General features: G+C 48.8%; 1 protein-coding gene across 2 annotated transcripts in view; it reads left to right on the forward strand.

Annotated features, from left to right (window-relative positions):
* The first annotated feature begins 497 nt into the window (after positions 1-497).
* Positions 498-19,807, forward strand: part of abhd10a (abhydrolase domain containing 10, depalmitoylase a) — a 43,799-nt gene continuing 24,489 nt past the window's right edge. Inside the window, exons 1-2 of one of the 2 annotated variants that reach the window (XM_038818859.1) lie at positions 498-637; positions 8,513-8,693. In XM_038818859.1, the coding sequence (XP_038674787.1) occupies positions 544-637; positions 8,513-8,693 (275 nt within the window). In that variant the 5' untranslated portion in view covers positions 498-543. The remainder of the gene's footprint in view (positions 638-8,512; positions 8,694-19,807) is intronic. The other variant, XM_038818860.1, reaches the window with a different exon arrangement.

Consider the following 19,807-nt stretch of genomic DNA (forward strand, 5'->3'; position numbering starts at 1 on the left):
AAATTTTCCATCCACCACCATTATTTCAATCTGTGCAATTTCAGTAAATTAGCGATCATTACTGACAGAATCAAAGTTGTTTCCACTCTTAGACCCATCAGCAAAGATAATGAACTGCATGTACCCATATTTGGTCAGTATAACATCTGTCGAAGGTGGTGAACACAGTGGAAACCTCCAGTAGCCCCTCAAACCTCAACTCCACATCCACAATCCATCAAATATTCATGAAAACAACCTTTAACTACACCATGTGACAGGCGGGCCAAAGGTCAATATTCCATACCCGGATGAGGCTGTGACCTGACCACTGGTTTCTCCTTGTGCGCGCGACCTCATTAATATTCAAAGAGCCCCGCCCCTTGTTCATTAATATTCAGACAGGCTTCTCTTTTTTTTGGTTATTAACATTCGGCCCAGATCCCGCCCAGCCTTATTAATATTCAGCCCAGGCCCCGCCCAGCTGTATTAATATTCAGCCCAGCCCCCGCCCATGCTCATTAATATTCAGTGTTTTGCTCTTGCTCACCTCCCTCTGCTGTCATGGCGGCCGCTGCGCTGAGTCGGTTGCCGGGCCTGCTCGGTGAGGGAAGCGCCGCCGTGTGGCGGCAGGCACTCAGCTCTCCTCATTCTGTGGGTGAGTTGGTGACGGTTCCTGGGCTATTCGGCTGTGTGAGGCAGTGGAACTGAGGCGAGTTGGTGCTGGGGTTGGTCTCCGCGCAGTGAGCGTTGGTTCGGGAGGAAACCCTTCAGTTTGTATTGGAAATCCAAGTGGGCATTAGATAATTATCTGAACAACCATGTGCGGGGGAGAAGGCAGGGGAATGGCACCAGGTCCTGTTGCTCTTTGGAGAACCGGTGCAGAGACGATGGGCCGAATGGCCCCCTGCAGTTCTGTGATCCTAGGGGGGGATTTGGTGTCCAAATCCAAATAGAGCATCACCTGGGAAGACAACTTTGTTAATAGAGAAAATAAACAGTGTCTGGTTAAACCTCAATTCCTCGGCAGAGAAAGATCCTGTAGATTGTGAAGAGTGAATTGCTGTGCTGGAAGAGCCTGACCTGACACCTGTTTTTAATGGATAACAGTTTTGTTTCAGTCTCACTATAGTTTTGGAGCAAGTCATCTCATCGGATGGATCGAGGTGCGTTGACTTTTTCTGGCAGCAGATACTTTAGTCCAGTTGTGGGTATCTCTTTGATGTACCATCAATTCACGATGTGAGCGAGTGAACATAGGCTTCATTATCCAAGAACTTGTCTGCCTGTGACTGTTGTAACAACTGAGTACCGGTCCTCCAGGCGGCCGGTCTATATACAGTAGTCCCCCTTTATAACGTGGGTGTTGGGGTCCAAGACAGCCACCCGCGTTGCATCCGAGCCGCGGATATCCACGATGGGGGTTTTAAATTTATTTTAAAATCTATGCATGCGCTTCCCATTGTGAGTCTACGGGGGGCGGGGGAGAGGTCAGACCCCCGTAGACTCACAATGGGAAGCGCATGCATAGATTTTTAAATAAATTTAAAACCCCCATCGTGGAACTAATTAAAACAAGCACTGCTGCATTTTTAACAACTTAAAAGTTGGATTGGAGGGAGAGAGCAGCCGGCAGTGTCAATTTCAGCGGCCGGCTCACTTTGATCCGGAGAGGGAAGCTGCTCTCTCACTGAAACAATCAGCCGGCCGCTGAAGTTGACACTGCCGGCTGCTCTCTCCCTCCAATCAGCCGGCAGTGTCAATTTCAGCGGCCGGCTGCTCTCTCCCTCCAATCAGCCGGCAGTGTCAATTTCAGCGGCCGGCTGATTGTTTCAGTGAGAGAGCAGCTTCCCTCTCCGGATCAATGTGAGCCGGCAGCTGAAATTGACACTGCCGGCTGATTGGAGGGAGAGAGCAGCCGGCAGTGTCAATTTCAGCGGCCGGCACACTTTGATCCGGAGAGGGAAGCTGACAGTTGGGGTCCATAAGCCCCCCCGCCGTATATCGCGAACCGCGGTATTGCGGAGCGCGGTATAACGGGGGATTACTGTACTGTCTGGGGAGGCGGAGCCCACCAGCGTTCCAGTACAATACATGGAAGGAGATCATATTACCATTCCCTGGCCATAGGCCACAGTACTATACAGCCAACTTATATTATGGTGAATACATTCACCACACTCTTTTTAGAACTTCTCTGTGTCAGGTCATCGTAGTTGGTAATTGCGTGGCCGGACATTTCTATATAAAACGCTGCAGAACTTAGTAACATTTGCTTATTTGGTCAGGACAGCCACACACATTTCCTTACATCTTTAATCTTACTATTCATTGGGAGCAGGTGAAATTGTTTGGATTGATATTTGCATTGGTGAAGGCAGCTTTGGTCTGTATCTCCTCAATCTGGTGAGATAATAATTTTTGCCTTTATAGAATTGTCCTGAAATAAAAGGTTTAGAATGGTACATTATAATTCTTGATATACTACAGTAAACTATATTTGGTGACAATTTTTCTGTGTTGAAAAATGTTGAGAGTGATGGTTCCTCAGAGCCAACTTCACAGCGCAAGGGGTGAGGAGAAAGAGTGTCACTCCAGGATAGTGTGGTGCCTCCCTGGTGCCAGGGTCAGGGATGTCACTGGACGGCTGTGGGGAGGTGGGGAATCCAATTACATCGCTGAGAGTAAAATGTCGGCCCTCAAACAGTCAGGGAGAGATAGAAGGGCAGTGATGGAGGATACCTGCTCCCGGTGAATGTCATGGTCATCGCAGCCCTGAACCTCTACACCTCGGGACTATCCCAGGGCTCGAGCATGGCCTTGTGTGACACCTAACAAGCTACAGCCCACAAGTGTATCCGTGAAGTCACAATTGCCCTGTTTGCCCAAGCAGCGGACTATATAATCTTGGATCAAGCCCAAGAAGATGCATGGGCAGCAGGGTTCTCCACCATCAACGGATGGCCCAGATCCAGGGGCCAATAGATTGCATGCATGTTGCCTTGCCCTCACCGGCCCTTCTTGGAGTGCCCTACTTCGAACAGGAAGGGGCTCCACTTTCTGAACTTCCAGCTTGCGTGTGACCATCACATGAAGATAATGCATGTGTGTGCACCCATCCCAGGGACTGTTAAGGGCAGCTGCATCCTGGGACAGTCAGACATCCCCGGCCTCTTTGAAGACATCCCAGGATGGCCGGTTGGCTCTTGTGGGCTAAGGGGTACCAGCTTAGGGCCTGGCTAATGACGCCAGTATAGAAGCCAATGATTGAAACGGCAACCCGATGTGTGGCACCCGGGCTGTCATTGAGCAGTGCATCGGACTCCTTGGTTCTGATGCCTCAACTGCTGTGGTGTGGCACCCACTTTGTGGTTGTCTGCTATGTCCTCCACAACCTGGCACAGCAGTGGGACGATGTGGTGGAGAGGGAGGAACATCGGCTACCACTGAGGAGGAGGACGAGGGACCGCCAGACTAGGAGGGGCTTGAGGACAAGCCCGAGGAGGATCTGCAGGTCCAGCTGGAGGATGGAGGACAGTTGGCAGAGACTAGGGTCTGGCAAGCCCAGAGGGAGACTCTCATCCTTGCCTGCTTCACATACGATATGGCCGTTTCCATCACTTTTCCCCACCACCCATTCACCGTCCCAGGGTCTATATAACATTATTCCAGGGTGATGGGATTGTATCAGCACTGTCAGCAGGTCAGTGTTGAGGGCAGGGGGGTGATGATAACCCACTGAGAGCTGAGCGCCATGTTCCTCATTCAATGCAATAGCCTGGCCCAGCCTATCTGCTGAATGCTCGCTCACACCCATCACCTGCACTGGGTGGGTGGGGGGGGGGGGGGGGGGAAGAGAGGCTCCAGGACCTCCATGTCTGGGGAGATGGGGCATGTGATTGGTGCTCAGCCAGCATTGTGGAAGAAAGTGCCAGAGGCATCATATTGGTCAAGGTCAACAATTTTAAATAATTTACACATGTTCTCAACTGCTCTACTCCCCGATCATGCCGCGCTACTCTGCCCACCCCTCCCAGACCCTCTTTTCTTTTTTTTTTCCTCTCCCTGCCCTCTCAGTGAACCTCAACCTGCTTAGCCTTCTGTGCTCTACCATTGTGTATAGGTATGTCTCCAGGATGCACACCAGGGATGGAGACAGCCTGCTGCCTACCACATCCCATGGCCTTTGATGCCCCTGTTTTCCAATGGGGTCTCCGGGGCCGGAAGGCCCTGGCATATTTGCCGGTGGCACATGTCCTGCTGTGCCTTGTTCTGGATGCTGACTTGTCAGTGAGGAGGTGAGTCATGGTAGGAGCGGATGGCCGCCATCACCACTCCGTAGGTTGGCTACATGTTTGCACCCAGCACCCCCTCCCTCCAGTCCGTGCCCAAAGGGCCCTGGGGTTCACCTTCGGACAGAGGAGCAGACAGCCCCTCTGTCATCTGGCTCTGCAAGCCCTGGTGGCTCCCAATGTCTCCAGCATGGTGTTGATGCCCTCGGCAATGCTCCTCAGTGACTGGGACATGCTCTGGAGCACCCTGGCAATGCCAATCTGCGACTGGGACAAGCTCTCAGTGCCCCAGTTCTGGAGGGCCTTGACAATACCCACCTGAGACTGTGACATGCCCTGAAATGCCTCATCGGGGCATGTCCCCCAGCGACTGGGACATGCTTTGAGGCACTCGGCCATGGCCGTCACCAACTGAGCCACGCCTTGGGCGCATCCACTCATGCTGCTGACGTCATGCACCAGGCTCTCCACTATGGCCACCACCCTAGCCAGCAGCATGTCCTCGCCATAGCCTCTGGGACACTCCAATCGGCTATGGACCTGCTGAAGGGTCACTGATATCCCCCTCTGAATCTCACAGCCGCACCCTAGCGTCTACAAGAGCTCTGGGTAAACCTGGTCCAGAGGCTTAGCATCTGACTGGGACCCAGCCGTGTCCTGAGATCCAGCAGATCTCCGATTGCTGTCTCGCATGGGTGTTCTTGCCTCCACCTGATGTGCATCAACGACTGTGGTGCTCACCAGAATGTGCCCCAGAAGCCTGTCCACTACCTATCTTTGAAAGTGGCAACACAAGTAGACAAGGTAGTCAATAAAGCGTATGAAATGCTTGCCTTCATTGGACGGGGCATTGAGTTTAAAAACTGGCAAGTCATGCTGCAGTTGTATAGAACCTTGGTAAGGCCGCATTTGGAATATTCCGCACAATTCTGGTCGCCACACTACCAGAAGAATGTGGAGGCTTTGGAGAGGGTGCAGAGGAGGTTTGCCAGGATGTTGCCTGGTCTGGAGAGTGTTAGCTATGTGGGAAGGCTGAATAGACTTGGCCTGTTTTCATTGGAACGGCGGAGGTTGAGGGGTGACCTGATAGAGGGCTACAGGATTATGAGGGGCATGGATAGAGTGGATAGGCAGGCAATCTTTCCCAGGATGGAGGAGTCTATCACCAGGGGGCATAGGTTTATGGTCCCTGGGGCAAAGTTTAGAGATGTGCGAGGCAGGTTTTTTTACACAGGGTGGTGAATGCGTTGCCAAGTGAGGTTGATGAAGCAGATACATTAATGGCGTTCAAAAGGCAGCTTGACAAATACATGGATAGGATGGGTTTAGAGGGATACAGCACAAGGAAGAGCTGAGGGTTTTGGCCAAAGTTGATATGACCGGTACAAGCTTGGAGGGCCGAAGGGCCTGATTCTGTGCTGAATTGTTCTTTGTACTCTTGCTCACCGATATGTGGGTCTCTGCACTGGTGAAGGGTGAGGATGACAGCCGTGAAACATCTACGGTGGCATCCTCGGAGCTCTCCTTCGAGGTGTTCTCATGAGAGGCAAGGGGTGATGTTGGGGAGATGGGCAATAGGGTGGGGGAATGCGGAGTATGGAGGGGCGGCTTGGACTTCTGGACATAGGTAGGCCAGGGAACGGAACAGTGCTGGGCGGGGATGGTGGCAGACGCATTCACGTGGGTTAGTTGGTAGGGGTTGCCACCACACCTGTGCACAGGTGGAGGTCGTCGATTATTTTTTTACGGCACTGGGTGCCGGTTCCCTGGTCACGCTCCCTGCGTTGGCAGCCGCTGCCACTTCCCAGGCAGCACTGGCTGTTCTGCGGCTGACCCTCGGCGGGGGGGGGGGGGGGGGGGGGGGGGGGGGGGTAGGGGGGGCGGAACAGGGCATCCTGTCTGACCTTGACTGCGTCAATCTGTCCAGAACGGCATGCGCAAATCATTGTGCTGGCCTTCTCTGAGGCATGGCTGTGAACTGTGTGAGGTTGGCTGTACAGAAGTTGTATCACTGCTGGCGGGGGCTGGCGAGTGTGGTCCTGGCGGCGGGACCATCATTGACGGCATGAAGCCTGTGGGACCTTCTTTCCCTTCTTTCTCCCTGTCTATTTTCTCTTTCCCTGTGAGAATTCTTCAATCTAATTGGCTCAGCATCCTGCCTGCTGTTTGCACTGTTGCTAGATAGCATTGGTAATTTTAATTTCAAAGTTGCATTTCGAGCTCCGACATGGTGGGGGCTTTTCATGTTGCGCCATGCCCCTTGGCCACTGACTGCAAAATCGAGGCCTTTTGTGTTCAGTACAATTAAAAAAAGAAAGAGATGCAGACCCTTGTATTAAGAGAGGAAGTGGGTATTAGGAGTTGGAGAGAACAATGAGAGAAAATAGCTGAAAGAAAAAAGACTTGGAGTGCAAGTAAACTCCATGCAAGAAGAAAAAGATTTACTCAGATGCTACCGGGACTTGATGGTTTAAGCACAGTAAGAACTCTTGGGGGCAGCAGGGTAGCATGGTGGTTAGCATAAATGCTTCACAGCTCCAGGGTCCCAGGTTCGATTCCCGGCTGGGTCACTGTCTGTGGAGTCTGCACGTCCTCCCCCTGTGTGCGTGGGTTTCCTCCGGGTGCTCCGGTTTCCTCCTACAGTCCAAAGATGTGCGGGTTAGGTGGATTTGCCATGCTAAATTGCCCGTAGTGTCCTAATAAAAGTAAGGTTAAGGGGGGGGGGTTGTTGGGTTATGGGTATAGGGTGGATACGTGGGTTTGAGTAGGGTGATCATGGCTCGGCACAACATTGAGGGCCGAAGGGCCTGTTCTGTGCTGTACTGTTCTATAGAACATAGAACAGTACAGCACAGAACAGGCCCTTCGGCCCTCGATGTTGTGCCGAGCAATGATCACCCCAATTAAACCCACGTAACCCGTATACCCGTAACCCAACAATCCCCCCATTAACCTTACACTACGGGCAATTTATCATGGCCAATCCACCTAACCCGCACATCTTTGGACTGTGGGAGGAAACCGGAGCACCCGGGGGAAACCCACGCACACACGGGGAGGACGTGCAGACTCCACACAGACAGTGACCCAGCCGGGAATCGAACCTGGGACCCTGGAGCTGTGAAGCATTGATGCTAACCACCATGCTACCGTGAGGCCCCATGTTCTATAACACCAGGTTAGAGTCCAACAGGTTTGTTTCAAACACTAGCTTTTGGAGCACTGCTCCTTCCTCAGGGGATTGATGATTTAAGTTATAAGGAGAGGCGAGATAGACTGGGACTTTTTCCCCTGGAGCATAGGAGGCTTATGGGTGAACTTACAGAGGTCTATAAAAGACTGAGGGGCATAGATGAAGTGGATAGTAAACATCTTCTCCCAAAGGTAGGGGAGAATAAAGTTAGAGGGCATAGGTTTAAGATGAGGGGGAAGAGATACAAAAGGGTCCAGAGGGGCAATTTATTCACACAGAAGGTGGTGAGTGCCTGGAACAAGCTGCCAGCAGCAATAGTAGAGCGGGTATAATTTTGTCTTTTAAAAAGCATTTAGGCAGTTATATGAGAAAGATGGTTATAGAGGGTTATGGGCCAATGCGGGCAATTGAGACTAGCTTAGTGGTTAAAAACTGGGTGGCATGGACAAGTTGGGGCGTAGGGCCTTTTTTCATGCTGTAAATCTCTGTGACTCTTAAGAAGGAAACTTTATGGGAAAATATGACATTTTTCCTTCTATTTTGTGTGTGATGGACTATCAAGTAAGAATAAATATGGAATATTCTCCAGTGGTCTGGGAGGTTTCAGGGAGGTCCAGTCACTCGTGGGCCAATTCAGGACCATACCTGGTCAATTAAGTGGCTACTTAATGTCCTCATCCCCTGCTGCTGTGTTTAAACCCTTGGGATGGGGGGGGGGGGGGGGGGGGGGGGGAGACGCTAACACCAAGCGTATAGCCTAGCAGCTTTTACTGCACAGGCTGCTGGTGGGCAAGGGATGGAGGGGAAACCTCCTTAAATGGGTCCTGAGAGGCGCATTGCAGCCTCACCAATCCCTGTCACCTCATCCCTAGTTCCTCTGTCTAGTTCAGCAAAATATCTGTGGGGTGACTGGCTGGGTTCTGCTCATCCTTATCTTCTTCACCAGGAAGAGTGACCCTGGTGTCCAGTTAAATGGTATTTATCAATGTATTTGAGTTCATTTGTGTCTGACCAGTGTTGTATATTGATCCATGTTTTGCTGTTCTAGGATGCCGCAGGAAATCAACCAAATACCTAGTGCGTCCAGGTCAACCTAAATTAGCATACAATAAAACGAAAGGCAGAAGCCCAGGAGTAATTTTCCTGCCTGGTTTTGCCTCAACTATGAAGGCACATAAAGCAGTGGCAATTGAGAATTACTGCAAATCACTTGGGCATTCATTTATAAGGTACTTTATAGAATAATTACAATCGAAACTCTGACTGAGGTTTTAATGTTTAATTGCATTGAATGCACATTACTCTGAAATGGATGCACAGCTATTTTCAATTTACTGTTCAGGTAGACTGGGCGGAATTCTCTATTGGCTGAAATTGGGAAATGGGATTAGGCGGAGAATAGGTTCTGACAGCAAATTCACGGCGGGTGCCGATTTGGCGCCAAATCTCAATTCTCCGTCACCTTGACAGCCCGTCCTAGTGGCCCGGATCGCATTTGCAGTAAACACCGTCTGCATGTCATTAGCGGGTCTGACCTGGTATTTTACAGAGCCTCTACGATTCTCAGCCTCCGATGAACTGAGTTCCTGATGGTGCAGTTCTCTTGTGCTTTTAAAAACCGGCTTTGTGGCTGCTGAGGGAGAGAGAGGAGGTAGGACACAGAAGAGCGATCGTGGGCTGCCGGGCTGGTCACTGGCTGGGGTGGGGACCCTGCCAGGGCTGGGGGACCCTGCCAGGTCTGGGGGACCCTGCCAGGGCTGGGGGAGCGGGTGACGGGGGAACAGGCCTTGTGGCTGGGATGATCCCCCTCGGGACTTGTGCAGTGTCCAACCATGTTCTTCAGGACTGCGTTACCCCAGTCTGCAAGGCAGCCATGTTGATGCGCACCCCACTGACCAGACATCTTGGCCCCTGCACTGGCCTTATGGATACCTCCAACCTGGCTGCCACCCGCCGGTGGGGCATCGGGTGGCCCAACTAAGGGCAATGCTCACTGTAGCCCTTGTGGTCCCTTGCTGGCAAGCAGGGACAGGCACCAGGGCTGGACGGCCTCACGCTGCCGGGCACAGATGGGGCCAGCGGTGCGGGTATGTATGGGGGGGGGGGGTGACATGCAGGGCAGAGTCTGCAGTGCTAACCGGGGGCACCGTGTAACCTGTTGGACCTGATTGGGCACAGGGTCCGCATCATGCTAACATGTCAGCTTCTCACCCCCTGCAAATGATGGATATTGGAATTCAACCCTGGGGGATGCACTGCAGCTGTATGAGCTGGCACTATTCGAGGAGGAGGAAGCTGGAGCGGGTCCCAGAGGAAAAGGAGGCAGCCGCCCAGGATGGAGAACCGGCCGCTCAACTGGAGGAAGAGGTGCCAAGGAGGCGGCGCTTGAGGCCTCGTGTGTACCGCAGCACCTGTCACTCGAGAACCTGCCGGACCAGGCATGTCGTCAAAGACTCCGGCTGAGCAGGGAGACAGTATGTCATATCTGCCAGATGATGGTGCAACTGGTACCACTGGGTATGGGGGAGGACACCTACTCCCAGTGGTCGTCAAGGTGACGGTCACCCTGAACGTCTGTGCAACCGCCGACTGGGTACCTGTCCGGGATCTAGCAGATCTCGATGCACGGGTGCATTTGTGCCATCACGTAGGCCCTATATGCCCAGGCAGTCAATACATTAATTTCAATGTGGACCAAGCCCACCAGGATGCCCAGGCAACGGGATTTGCAGCCATCGATGGGTGACCGATGGGATGCATGTCCCCCTAAGAGCATCTGCAGATGACAGGCTGCTCTACATAAACCGAAAGGGGTTCCACGCGAACATGCAGCTGGTATGTGACCATCAGCTGTGCATCAGACATGTCTGCGCCCAATACCTGGGGGGGGGGGGGGGGGGGGGGGGGGGGGGGGGGGGTGTGTGCGTGCGTGCGTGCGTGTTCTCCACAACTCATGTCTGAACAATTCCACCTTTTGCTCTTTATTCAATCCCAATCCAACGCCTAACAATATAAATATTACGTGTCATATTCAACTTGAATACGTGCAAGCCAACTTCTTGTATATCTCTGAAACACAATTGCACATTTCTCCTGCTTTAAGATTGTAATTCCATTTACAAAACATTGACAGTGCAGTTATTTTTAATATGTGCAACGTTGAAATAACATGAATTTCTAAGTCTATTGCACAAACATTTATCCGACCAATTTGCTAAGCCAATAGAATCTGTTGCCAGTAATGGAAGTTGCATATGTATGTACTATTTTATCCCAAGCACACTCACTTTCCTTACCAACAATTTTTATGATCTGAGTTTTGATTCTATCCCATGCTTGACATTGCTCATCCAAAATTCTAGTTGCTGATCCTTTCTCCTCTTCCCCCAAGTTATTGGTACTTGGGATTGCGATGTTGTGGCCATTACAGCGACATGGTTCGAACAGGGACAGGAATGGTTGTTGGAAATTCCGGAGTATAGATGTTTCAGTAAGAGTAGGGAAGGTGGTAAAAGAGGTGAAGGAGTAGCATTGTTAATCAAGGATAGTTTAACAGCTGCAGAAAGGCAGTTCGAAGGGGATCTGCCTACTGAGATAATATTAACCAAAGTTAGAAATAGGAAAGGAGTGGTCACGTTGTTAGGAGTTTTCTATCGGCCCCCAAATAGTAATAGAGATGTGGAGGAAGAAATTGCAAAACAGATTATGGATAGGTGTGGAGGTCTCAGGGCAGTTGTAATGGGTGACTTTAACTTTCCAAATATTGATTGCAACCTCTATACGTCGAACAGTTCGGATGGGGCAGATTTTGTACAGTGTGTGCAGGAGGGTTTCCTGACACAATATGTGGATAGGCCGACAAGAGGGGGGGCCACATTGGATTTGGTACTGGGTAATCAACCGGACCAAGGGTTAGATTTGTTTATGGGGGAGCACTTTGGAGATAGTGACCACAATTCTGTGTCTTTCACTATTGCAATGGAGAGGGATAGCGCCATACGGCAGGGCAATTGGGGGAGGGGTAATTATGATGCGATTAGGCAAAAATTAGGGAGCATAAGATGGGAACAGAAACTGTCAGGGAAAGGCACAAATGAAAAGTGGAGCTTGTTCAAGGAACAAATACTGCGTGTCCTTGATAGGCAGGGAGGAAATGGCCGTGTGAGGGAACCATGGTTCACAAAAGAGGTTGAATGTCTTGTCAAGAGGAAAAAGGAAGCGTATGTAAGGATGAGAAAACAAGGTTCAGTTGGGTCGCTTCAGGGTTACAAGATAGCAAGGAATGAGTGGAAAAAAGGGCTTAGGAAAGCTAGGAGGGGGCATGAGAAGTCCTTCGCGGGTCGGATCAAGGAAAACCCCAAGGCTTTTTACTCTGATGTGAGAAATAAAAGAATGACCAGGGTGAGGTTAGGGCCAGTCAAGGACAGTAGTGGGAACTTGCGCATGGAGTCAGAAGAAATAGGAGAGGCGTTGAATGAATCTTTTTCTTCAGTGTTCACCAAGGAGAGGGGCCATGTTTTTGAGGATGAGAGCGTGATACAGGCGGGTAGGCTGGAGAGGGTAGATGTTCTGACGAAGGATGTATTAGCAATTTTGAAAAACCTGAGGGTTGACAGGTCCCCTGGGCCAGATGGGATATATCCAAGGATTCTTTGGGAGGCAAGGGATGAAATTACAGAGACTTTGGCTTTGATCTTTGAGTCCTCACTGTCCATGGGGATAGTGCCAGAGGACTGGAGAGTGGCGAATGTTGTTTCTCTGTTCAAGAAAGGGAATAGGAGTGACCCTGGTAACTATTGGCCGGTTAGTCTTACTTTGGTAGTCGGTAAGTTAATGGAAAGGTCCTGAAGGATAGGATTTATGACCATGTGGAAAGATGCAGCTTAATCCGGGATGATCAACACGGATTTGTGAAGGGCAAGTCTTGCCTGTCAAATTTGATTGAATTCTTTGAGGAGGTAACTAAGTGTGCAGATGAAGGTAGAGCAGTTGATGTTGTATACATGGATTTTAGTAAGGTGTTTGATAAGGTTCCCCATGGTCGGCCTATGAAGAAAGTAAGGAGGTGTGGGATAGAGGGAAATTTGGCCAATTGGATAAGTAACTGGCTATCACATAGAAGACAGAGGGTGGTGGTGGATGGAAAATTTTCAGACTGGAGACCAGTTACCAGCAGTGTACCACTGGGATCGGTGCTGGGTCCTCTGCTATTTGTGATTTTTATCAATGACTTGAAGGAGGGGACTGAAGGGTGGGTCAGTAAATTTGCTGATGACACCAAGATTGGTGGAGTAGTGGATGATGTGGAGGGCTGTTGTAGGTTGCAAAGAGACATTGATAGGATGCAGAGCTGGGCCGAAAAATGGCAGATGGAGTTTAACCCTGATAAATGCGAGGTGACTCATTTTGGTAGAAAAAATTTGAATGCGGATTACAAGGTCAACGGCAGGGTTCTGAGGAATGTGGATGAACAGAGAGATCTTGGGGTTCATGTCCACAGATCTCTGAAGGTTTCCACTCAAGTGGATAGAGCCGTGAAGAAGGCCTATAGTGTGTTCGCGTTTATTAATAGGGGGCTTGAGTTTAAGAGCGTGGGGTTATGTTGCAACAGTACATGACCCTGGTGAGACCACATTTGGAATATTGTGTGCAGTTCTGGTCACCTCACTATTGGAAGGATGTGGAAGCATTGGAAAGGATGCAAAGGAGATTTACTAGGATGCTGCCTGGTTTGCAGGATAGGTCTTATGAGGAAAGGTTGAGGGAGCTCGGGCTTTTCTCTTTGGAGCGGAGGTGGTTGAGAGGCGGCTTAGTAGAGGTTTATAAGATGATGAGGGGGATAGATAGAGTGGACATTCAGAGACTATTTCTTCAGATGGATGTAGCTGTTACAAGGGGGCATAACTATAAGTTTCAGGGTGGGAGATATAGAGGGATGTCTGAGGTAGGTTCTTTACTCCGAGTGGTTAGGGTGTGGATTGGACTGCCTGCTATGATAGTAGATTCGGACACTTTAGGAACTTTTAAGTGGTTATTGGGTAGGCACATGGAGCACAGCAGAATGACAGGGAGTGGTATAGCTTAATCTTGGTTTCGGACAATGCTCGGCACAGCATCGAGGGCCGAAGGGCCTGTTCTGTGCTGTACTGTTCTATTCTTGAGCGCACCTATGGTCAAATTCATCATACATGACAGCCTTAATTTTTCTTTGGTATCTCCATTTTTGATTTTTCTTGTAACAGTTCCTTGATGGCAGCAATGTGTCATAAAATTTGAAACCATGACAGATAGACATCAAATGACCGAGAGTGGCCAAAGTAGTAGGTTTTGGGAAGCAAAGGAGAAACGCTGGGTAGGAAGGCAGAAGCATTTAGGAAGGTAATTCCAGAACTTGGAGCTGAGGCTGCTGTAATTGTGGGCACCAGTGGTGGAGTGATTAAAATCGGGGATGTTCAGGAGGCCAGAATTAGCAGAGCGCAGGTATCTCTGAAGGTTGCGGGGTTGGAGGAGATGGCGAGGTGTGAGGTCACGTGGGAATTTGAAAACAAGGTGAGAATTTTTAAATCGAGGTATTGTTTAACCGTACCAGCCTCCCCGGACAAGCGCCGGAATGTGGCGACTAGGGGCTTTTCACAGTAACTTCGTTGAAGCCTACTCGTGACAATAAGCAATTTTCATTTTTCATTTCATAACAGTGTCCCTTTGTAGCACTGGAGTTACGGGTGAGCGGGGCTTCATGAGTGAGATCACAGGTGATAGGATTTTACATGACTTCAAGTATGTAGCACATCCAAGGCTGGCAAGGATTGCATTAAAATAGCCAAATCTGGTGGTACCTAAGGTATGAGTAAGGGTTTCTGCAGCAGATGAACCGAGGCGGAGGTAGAGTTGGGCGATGTTACTGAGATGGAAATCCATGGTCATAGTGATGGCATGGATAGTGATGGCATGGAAATGTGACCAACGGCATATATATGGGACAGGTTGCGAACAGTCTGGTTCGTCCTCAGACAGTTGCTAGGGAATGGGGTTTGTGGAGGGGGAAGCAAAGGCAATGGATATTTAGCTGAAGGCCATTACTGCTCTCCTTGTACTGGATGTTGGAGAAGAAGTCTGACAGTTTGGATACCAGGGAGGGGTTGAGAGATGGTGGTGAGCTGGAGCTGATTGTCTTTAGCATACATGTGAAAATGTTTGCTGTATTTTCAGAAGGTTTCAGACCGTAGGTTGATGAGGAATAGAAGGGATCCATGGAACACCCCTTCAGGGGAAAAAAAAGCCATTGCAGACAATTTTCTGACTGTGTTAGAAAGATACAATTGGAGCCTGGTGAGTGCAACCTTTCCCAACTACACCACAGTGAAGAGACTTCAGAGGAGGACAGCATGGTCAGCCATGTTAAAACCTTATAACAAGTTGTGAATGATGAGAGATGGTTTACTTTGTCATAATCACACATCATTTGTGACTTTGATAAGAACCATTTCAGTTCTGTGTCAAGGACAGAAGCCTAATTGGAGGGATTTGAACTTAGAGTTCTGGGAAAGATGGACGTGGATTTTGGAAGTGACAACACATTTAGGGACCTTTGGGAGGAAGAGTAGTTGGACATTGGCTTTGGCTGGCAAGAATGGAGAAGACAAGACTGATTTTTTTGAGGCGAAGAATGATAATGGCTAATTTGTAGGTCTGACAGACTGTACCTGAGTAGAGAGAGAGTTATTAACCCTAACAACTAACAGCGAGGGAAGTGAAGTGATCCTCCGTTGAATGAGAATTTTGTTGAGGGGCATCAGGTAGGTTTCTCGGATGCTATGAGGTCCGAGGGGACCAAGAGGGGACATAGGCGGAAAGTGAGGAAAGGTGCAAGTTCTGAGCTAGGCCAGAGAATCTTGAAGGAAGTTTGGTGCAGTGGACAGGGAATAGAGCAAGGTGGCTGAGGTAACTGATAGCATCGTCTCAATCTTTGTGGTAAAGAACAAAGAAAAAATACAGCACAGGAGGCCATGTCACAGCCTTTCAGCCCTCCAAGCCTGCGCCGATCGAGATCCTCTATCTAAAACTGTTGCCTATTTTCTAAGGATCTGTATCCCTCTGCTCCCTGCGCATTCATGTATCTGTCTAGATACATCTTAAATGACGCTATCGTGCCCTCCTCTACCACCTCCGCCGGCGATGCGTCCAGGCACCAACACCCTCTGCGTAAAGAACTTTCCATGCATATCTCCCTTAAACTTTTCCCCTCTCACCCTGAACTCGTGACCCCTAGTAATTGAGTCCTCCACTCTGGGTAAAAGTTTCTTGCTGTCCATCCTGTCTATGCCTCTCATGATTTTGTAGACCTCAATGAGGTCCCCCCCCTTAACCTCCGTCTTTCTAATGAAAATAATCCGAATCTACTCAACCTCTCTTCATAGAGAGCCCTCTATACTAGGCAACATCCTGGTGAACCTCCTGCACTGTCTCCAAAGCATCCACATCCTTTTGGTAATGTGGCGACCAGAACTTAACGCAGCATTTCAAATGTGGCCGAACCAAAGTCTTATACAACTGGAACATGACCTGCCAACACTTGTACTCAATACTCCTTCCGATGAAGGAAAGAATGCCGTATGCCTTCTTGACCACTCTATCGACCTTCAGGGTACAGTGGACCTGAACATCCAGATCTCTCTGTCCATCAATTTTCCCCAGGGCTTTTTCATTTACTGTATAGTTAGCTCTTGAATTGGATCTTCCAAAATGCATCACCTCGCATTTGCCCGGATTGAACTCCATCTGCCATTTCTCCGCCCAACTCTCCAATCTATCTATATTCTGCTGTATTCTCTGGCAGTCTCCTTCACTATCTGCTACTCCACCAATCTTTGTGTCACCTGCAATCTTGCTAATCAGACCACCTATACCTTCCTCCAGATCATTTATATATATCACAAACAATAGTGGTCCCAGCACGGATCCCTGTGGAACACCACTGGTCACAGTTCTCCATTTTGAGAAACTCCCTTCCACTACTCCTCTCTGTCTCCTGTTGCCCAGCCAGTTCTTTATCCATCTAGCTAGTACACCCTGGACCCCATGAGACTTCACTTTCTCCATGAACCTACCATGGGGAACCTTATCAAATGCCTTACTGAAGTCCATGTATATGACATCTACAGCCCTTCCCTCATCAATCAACGTGGCAGTTCCTCAAATAATTCCATTAAGTTGGTAAGACATGAACTTCCCTGCACAAAACCATGTTGCCTATCACTGATAAGCCCATTTTCTTCCAAATGGGAATAGATCCTATCCCTCAGTATCTTCTCCAGCAGCTTCCCTACCACTGACGTCAGGTTCACCGGTCTATAATTACCTGGATTATCTTCTTAAACAAGGGGACAACATTAGCAATTCTCCAGTCCTCCGGTACCTCACCCGTGTTCAAGGATGCTGCAAAGACATCTGTTTTGGAGAAATAGCTCCAGCTATTTCCTCTCTCACTTCCCTCAGCAACCTGGGATAGATCCCATCCGGACCTGGGACTTGTCCACCTTAATGCCTTTGAAATACTCAACACATCCTCCCTCCTTATGCTGACTTGACCTAGAGTAATCAAACATCTATCCCTAACCTCAACATCCGTCATGTCCCTCTCCTCGGTGAATACCGATGCAAAGTACTCGTTAAGAATCTCACCCATTTTCTCTGACTCCACGCATAACTTTCCTCCTTTGTCCTTGAGTGGTCCAACCCTTTCTCTAGTTACCCTCTTGCTCCTTATATATGAATAAGAGGCTTTGGGATTTTCCTTTACCCTGTTTGCTAAAGATATTTCATGACCCCTTTTAGCCCTCTTGATTCCTCGTTTCAGATTGGTCCTACATTCTCGATATTACATAAGAACATAAGAACTAGGAGCAGGAGTAGGCCATCTGGCCCCTCGAGCCTGCTCCGCCATTCAATTAGATCATGGCTGATCTTTTGTGGACTCAGCTCCACTTTCTGGCCCGAACACCATAACCCTTAATCCCTTTATTCTTCAAAAAACTATCTATCTTTACCTTAAGAACATGTAATGAAGGAGCCTCAACTGCTTCACTGGGCAAGGAATTCCATAGATTCACAACCCTTTGGGTGAAGAAGTTCCTCCTAAACTCAGTCCTAAATCTACTTCCCCTTATTTTGAGGCTATGCCCCCTAGTTCTGCTGTCACCCGCCAGTGGAAACAACCTGCCCGCATCTATCCTATCTATTCCCTTCATAATTTTAAATGTTTCTATAAGATCCCCCCTCATCCTTCTAAATTCCAACGAGTACAGTCCCAGTCTACTCAACCTCTCCTCATAATCCAACCCCTTCAGCTCTGGGATTAACCTAGTGAATCTCCTCTGCACACCCTCCAGCGCCAGTACGTCCTTTCTCAAGTAAGGAGACCAAAACTGAACACAATACTCCAGGTGTGGCCGCACTAACACCTTATACAATTGCCACATAACCTCCCTAGTCTTAAACTCCATCCCTCTAGCAATGAAGGACAAAATTCCATTTGCCTTCTTAATCACCTGTTGCACTTGTAAACCAACCTTCTGTGACTCATGCACTAGCACACCCAAGTCTCTCTGAACAGCGGCATGCTTTAATATTTTATCGTTTAAATAATAATCCCGTTTGCTGTTATTCCTACCAAAATGGATAACCTCACATTTGTCAACATTGTATTCCATCTGCCAGACCCGAGCCCATTCACTTAACCTATCCAAATCCCTCTGCAGACTTCCAGTATCCTCTGCACTTTTCGCTTTACCACTCATCTTAGTGTCATCTGCAAACTTGGACACATTGCCCTTGGTCCCCCAACTCCAAATCATCAATGTAAATTGTGAACAATTGTGGGCCCAACACGGATCCCTGAGGGACACCACTAGCTACTGATTGCCAACCAGAGAAACACCCATTTATCCCAACTCTTTGCTTTCTATTAATTAACCAATCCTCTATCCATGCTACAATTTTTTCCCTTAATGCCATGCATCTTTATCTTATGCAGCAACCTTTTGTGTGGCACCTTGTCAAAGGTTTTCTGGAAATCCAGATATACCACATCCATCGGCTCCCCGTTATCTACTGCACTGGTAATGTCCTCAAAAAATTCCACTAAATTAGTTAGGCATGACCTGCCTTTTACGAACCCATGCTGCGTCTGCCCAATGGGACAATTTCTATCCAGATGCCTCGCAATTTCTTCCTTGATGATAGATTCCAGCATCTTCCCTATTACCGAAGTTAAACTCACTGGCCTATAATTTCCTGCTTTCTGCCTACCTCCTTTTTTAAACAGTGGCGTCACGTTTGCTAATTTCCAATCCACCGGGACCACCCCAGAGTCTAGTGAATTTCGGTAAATTATCACTAGTGCATCTGCAATTTCCCTAGCCATCTCTTTTAGCACTCTGGGATGCATTCCATCAGGGCCAGGAGACTTGTCTACCTTTAGCCCCATTAGCTTGCCCATCACTCCCTCCTTAGTGATAACAATCCTCTCAAGGTCCTCACCTGTCATAGCCTCATTTCTATCAGTCGCTGGCATGTTATTTGTGTCTTCCACTGTGAAGACCGACCCAAAAAACCTGTTCAGTTCCTCAGCCATTTCCTCATTTCCCATTATTAAAACTTCCTTCTCATCCTCTAAAGGACCAATATTTACCTTAGCCACTCTTTTTTGTCTTATATATTTGTAAAAACTTTTACAGTCTGTTTTTATATTCTGAGCAAGTTTACTCTCATACTCTATCTTACTCTTCTTTATAGCTTTTTTAGTAGCTTTCTGTTGCCCCCTAAAGATTTCCCAGTCCTCTAATCTCCCAGCAATCTTTGCCACTTTATATGCTTTTTCCTTCAATTTGACACTCTCCCTTATTTCCTTAGATATCCACGGTCGATTTTCCCTCTTTCTTCTGTCCTTCCTTTTTGTTGGTATAAACCTTTGCTGAGCATAGAACATAGAACAGTACAGCACAGAACAGGCCCTTCGGCCCTCAATGTTGTGCCGAGCCATGATCACCCTACTCAAACCCACGTATCCACCCTATACCCATAACCCAACAAACCCCCCCCCCTTAACCTTACATTTATTAGGCCACTACGGGCAATTTAGCATGGCCAATCCACCTAACCCGCACATCTTTGGACTGTGGGAGGAAACCGGAGCACCCGGAGGAAACCCACGCACACAGGGGGAGGACGTGCAGACTCCACACAGACAGTGACCCAGCCGGGAATCGAACCTGGGACCCTGGAGCAGTGAAGCATTTATGCTAACCACCATGCTACCCTGCTGCCCTTTTGGATATTCTTCCAA

This window comes from Scyliorhinus canicula, chromosome 14 (genome assembly GCF_902713615.1).
Source record: "Scyliorhinus canicula chromosome 14, sScyCan1.1, whole genome shotgun sequence".
Taxonomy (NCBI): domain Eukaryota; kingdom Metazoa; phylum Chordata; class Chondrichthyes; order Carcharhiniformes; family Scyliorhinidae; genus Scyliorhinus; species Scyliorhinus canicula.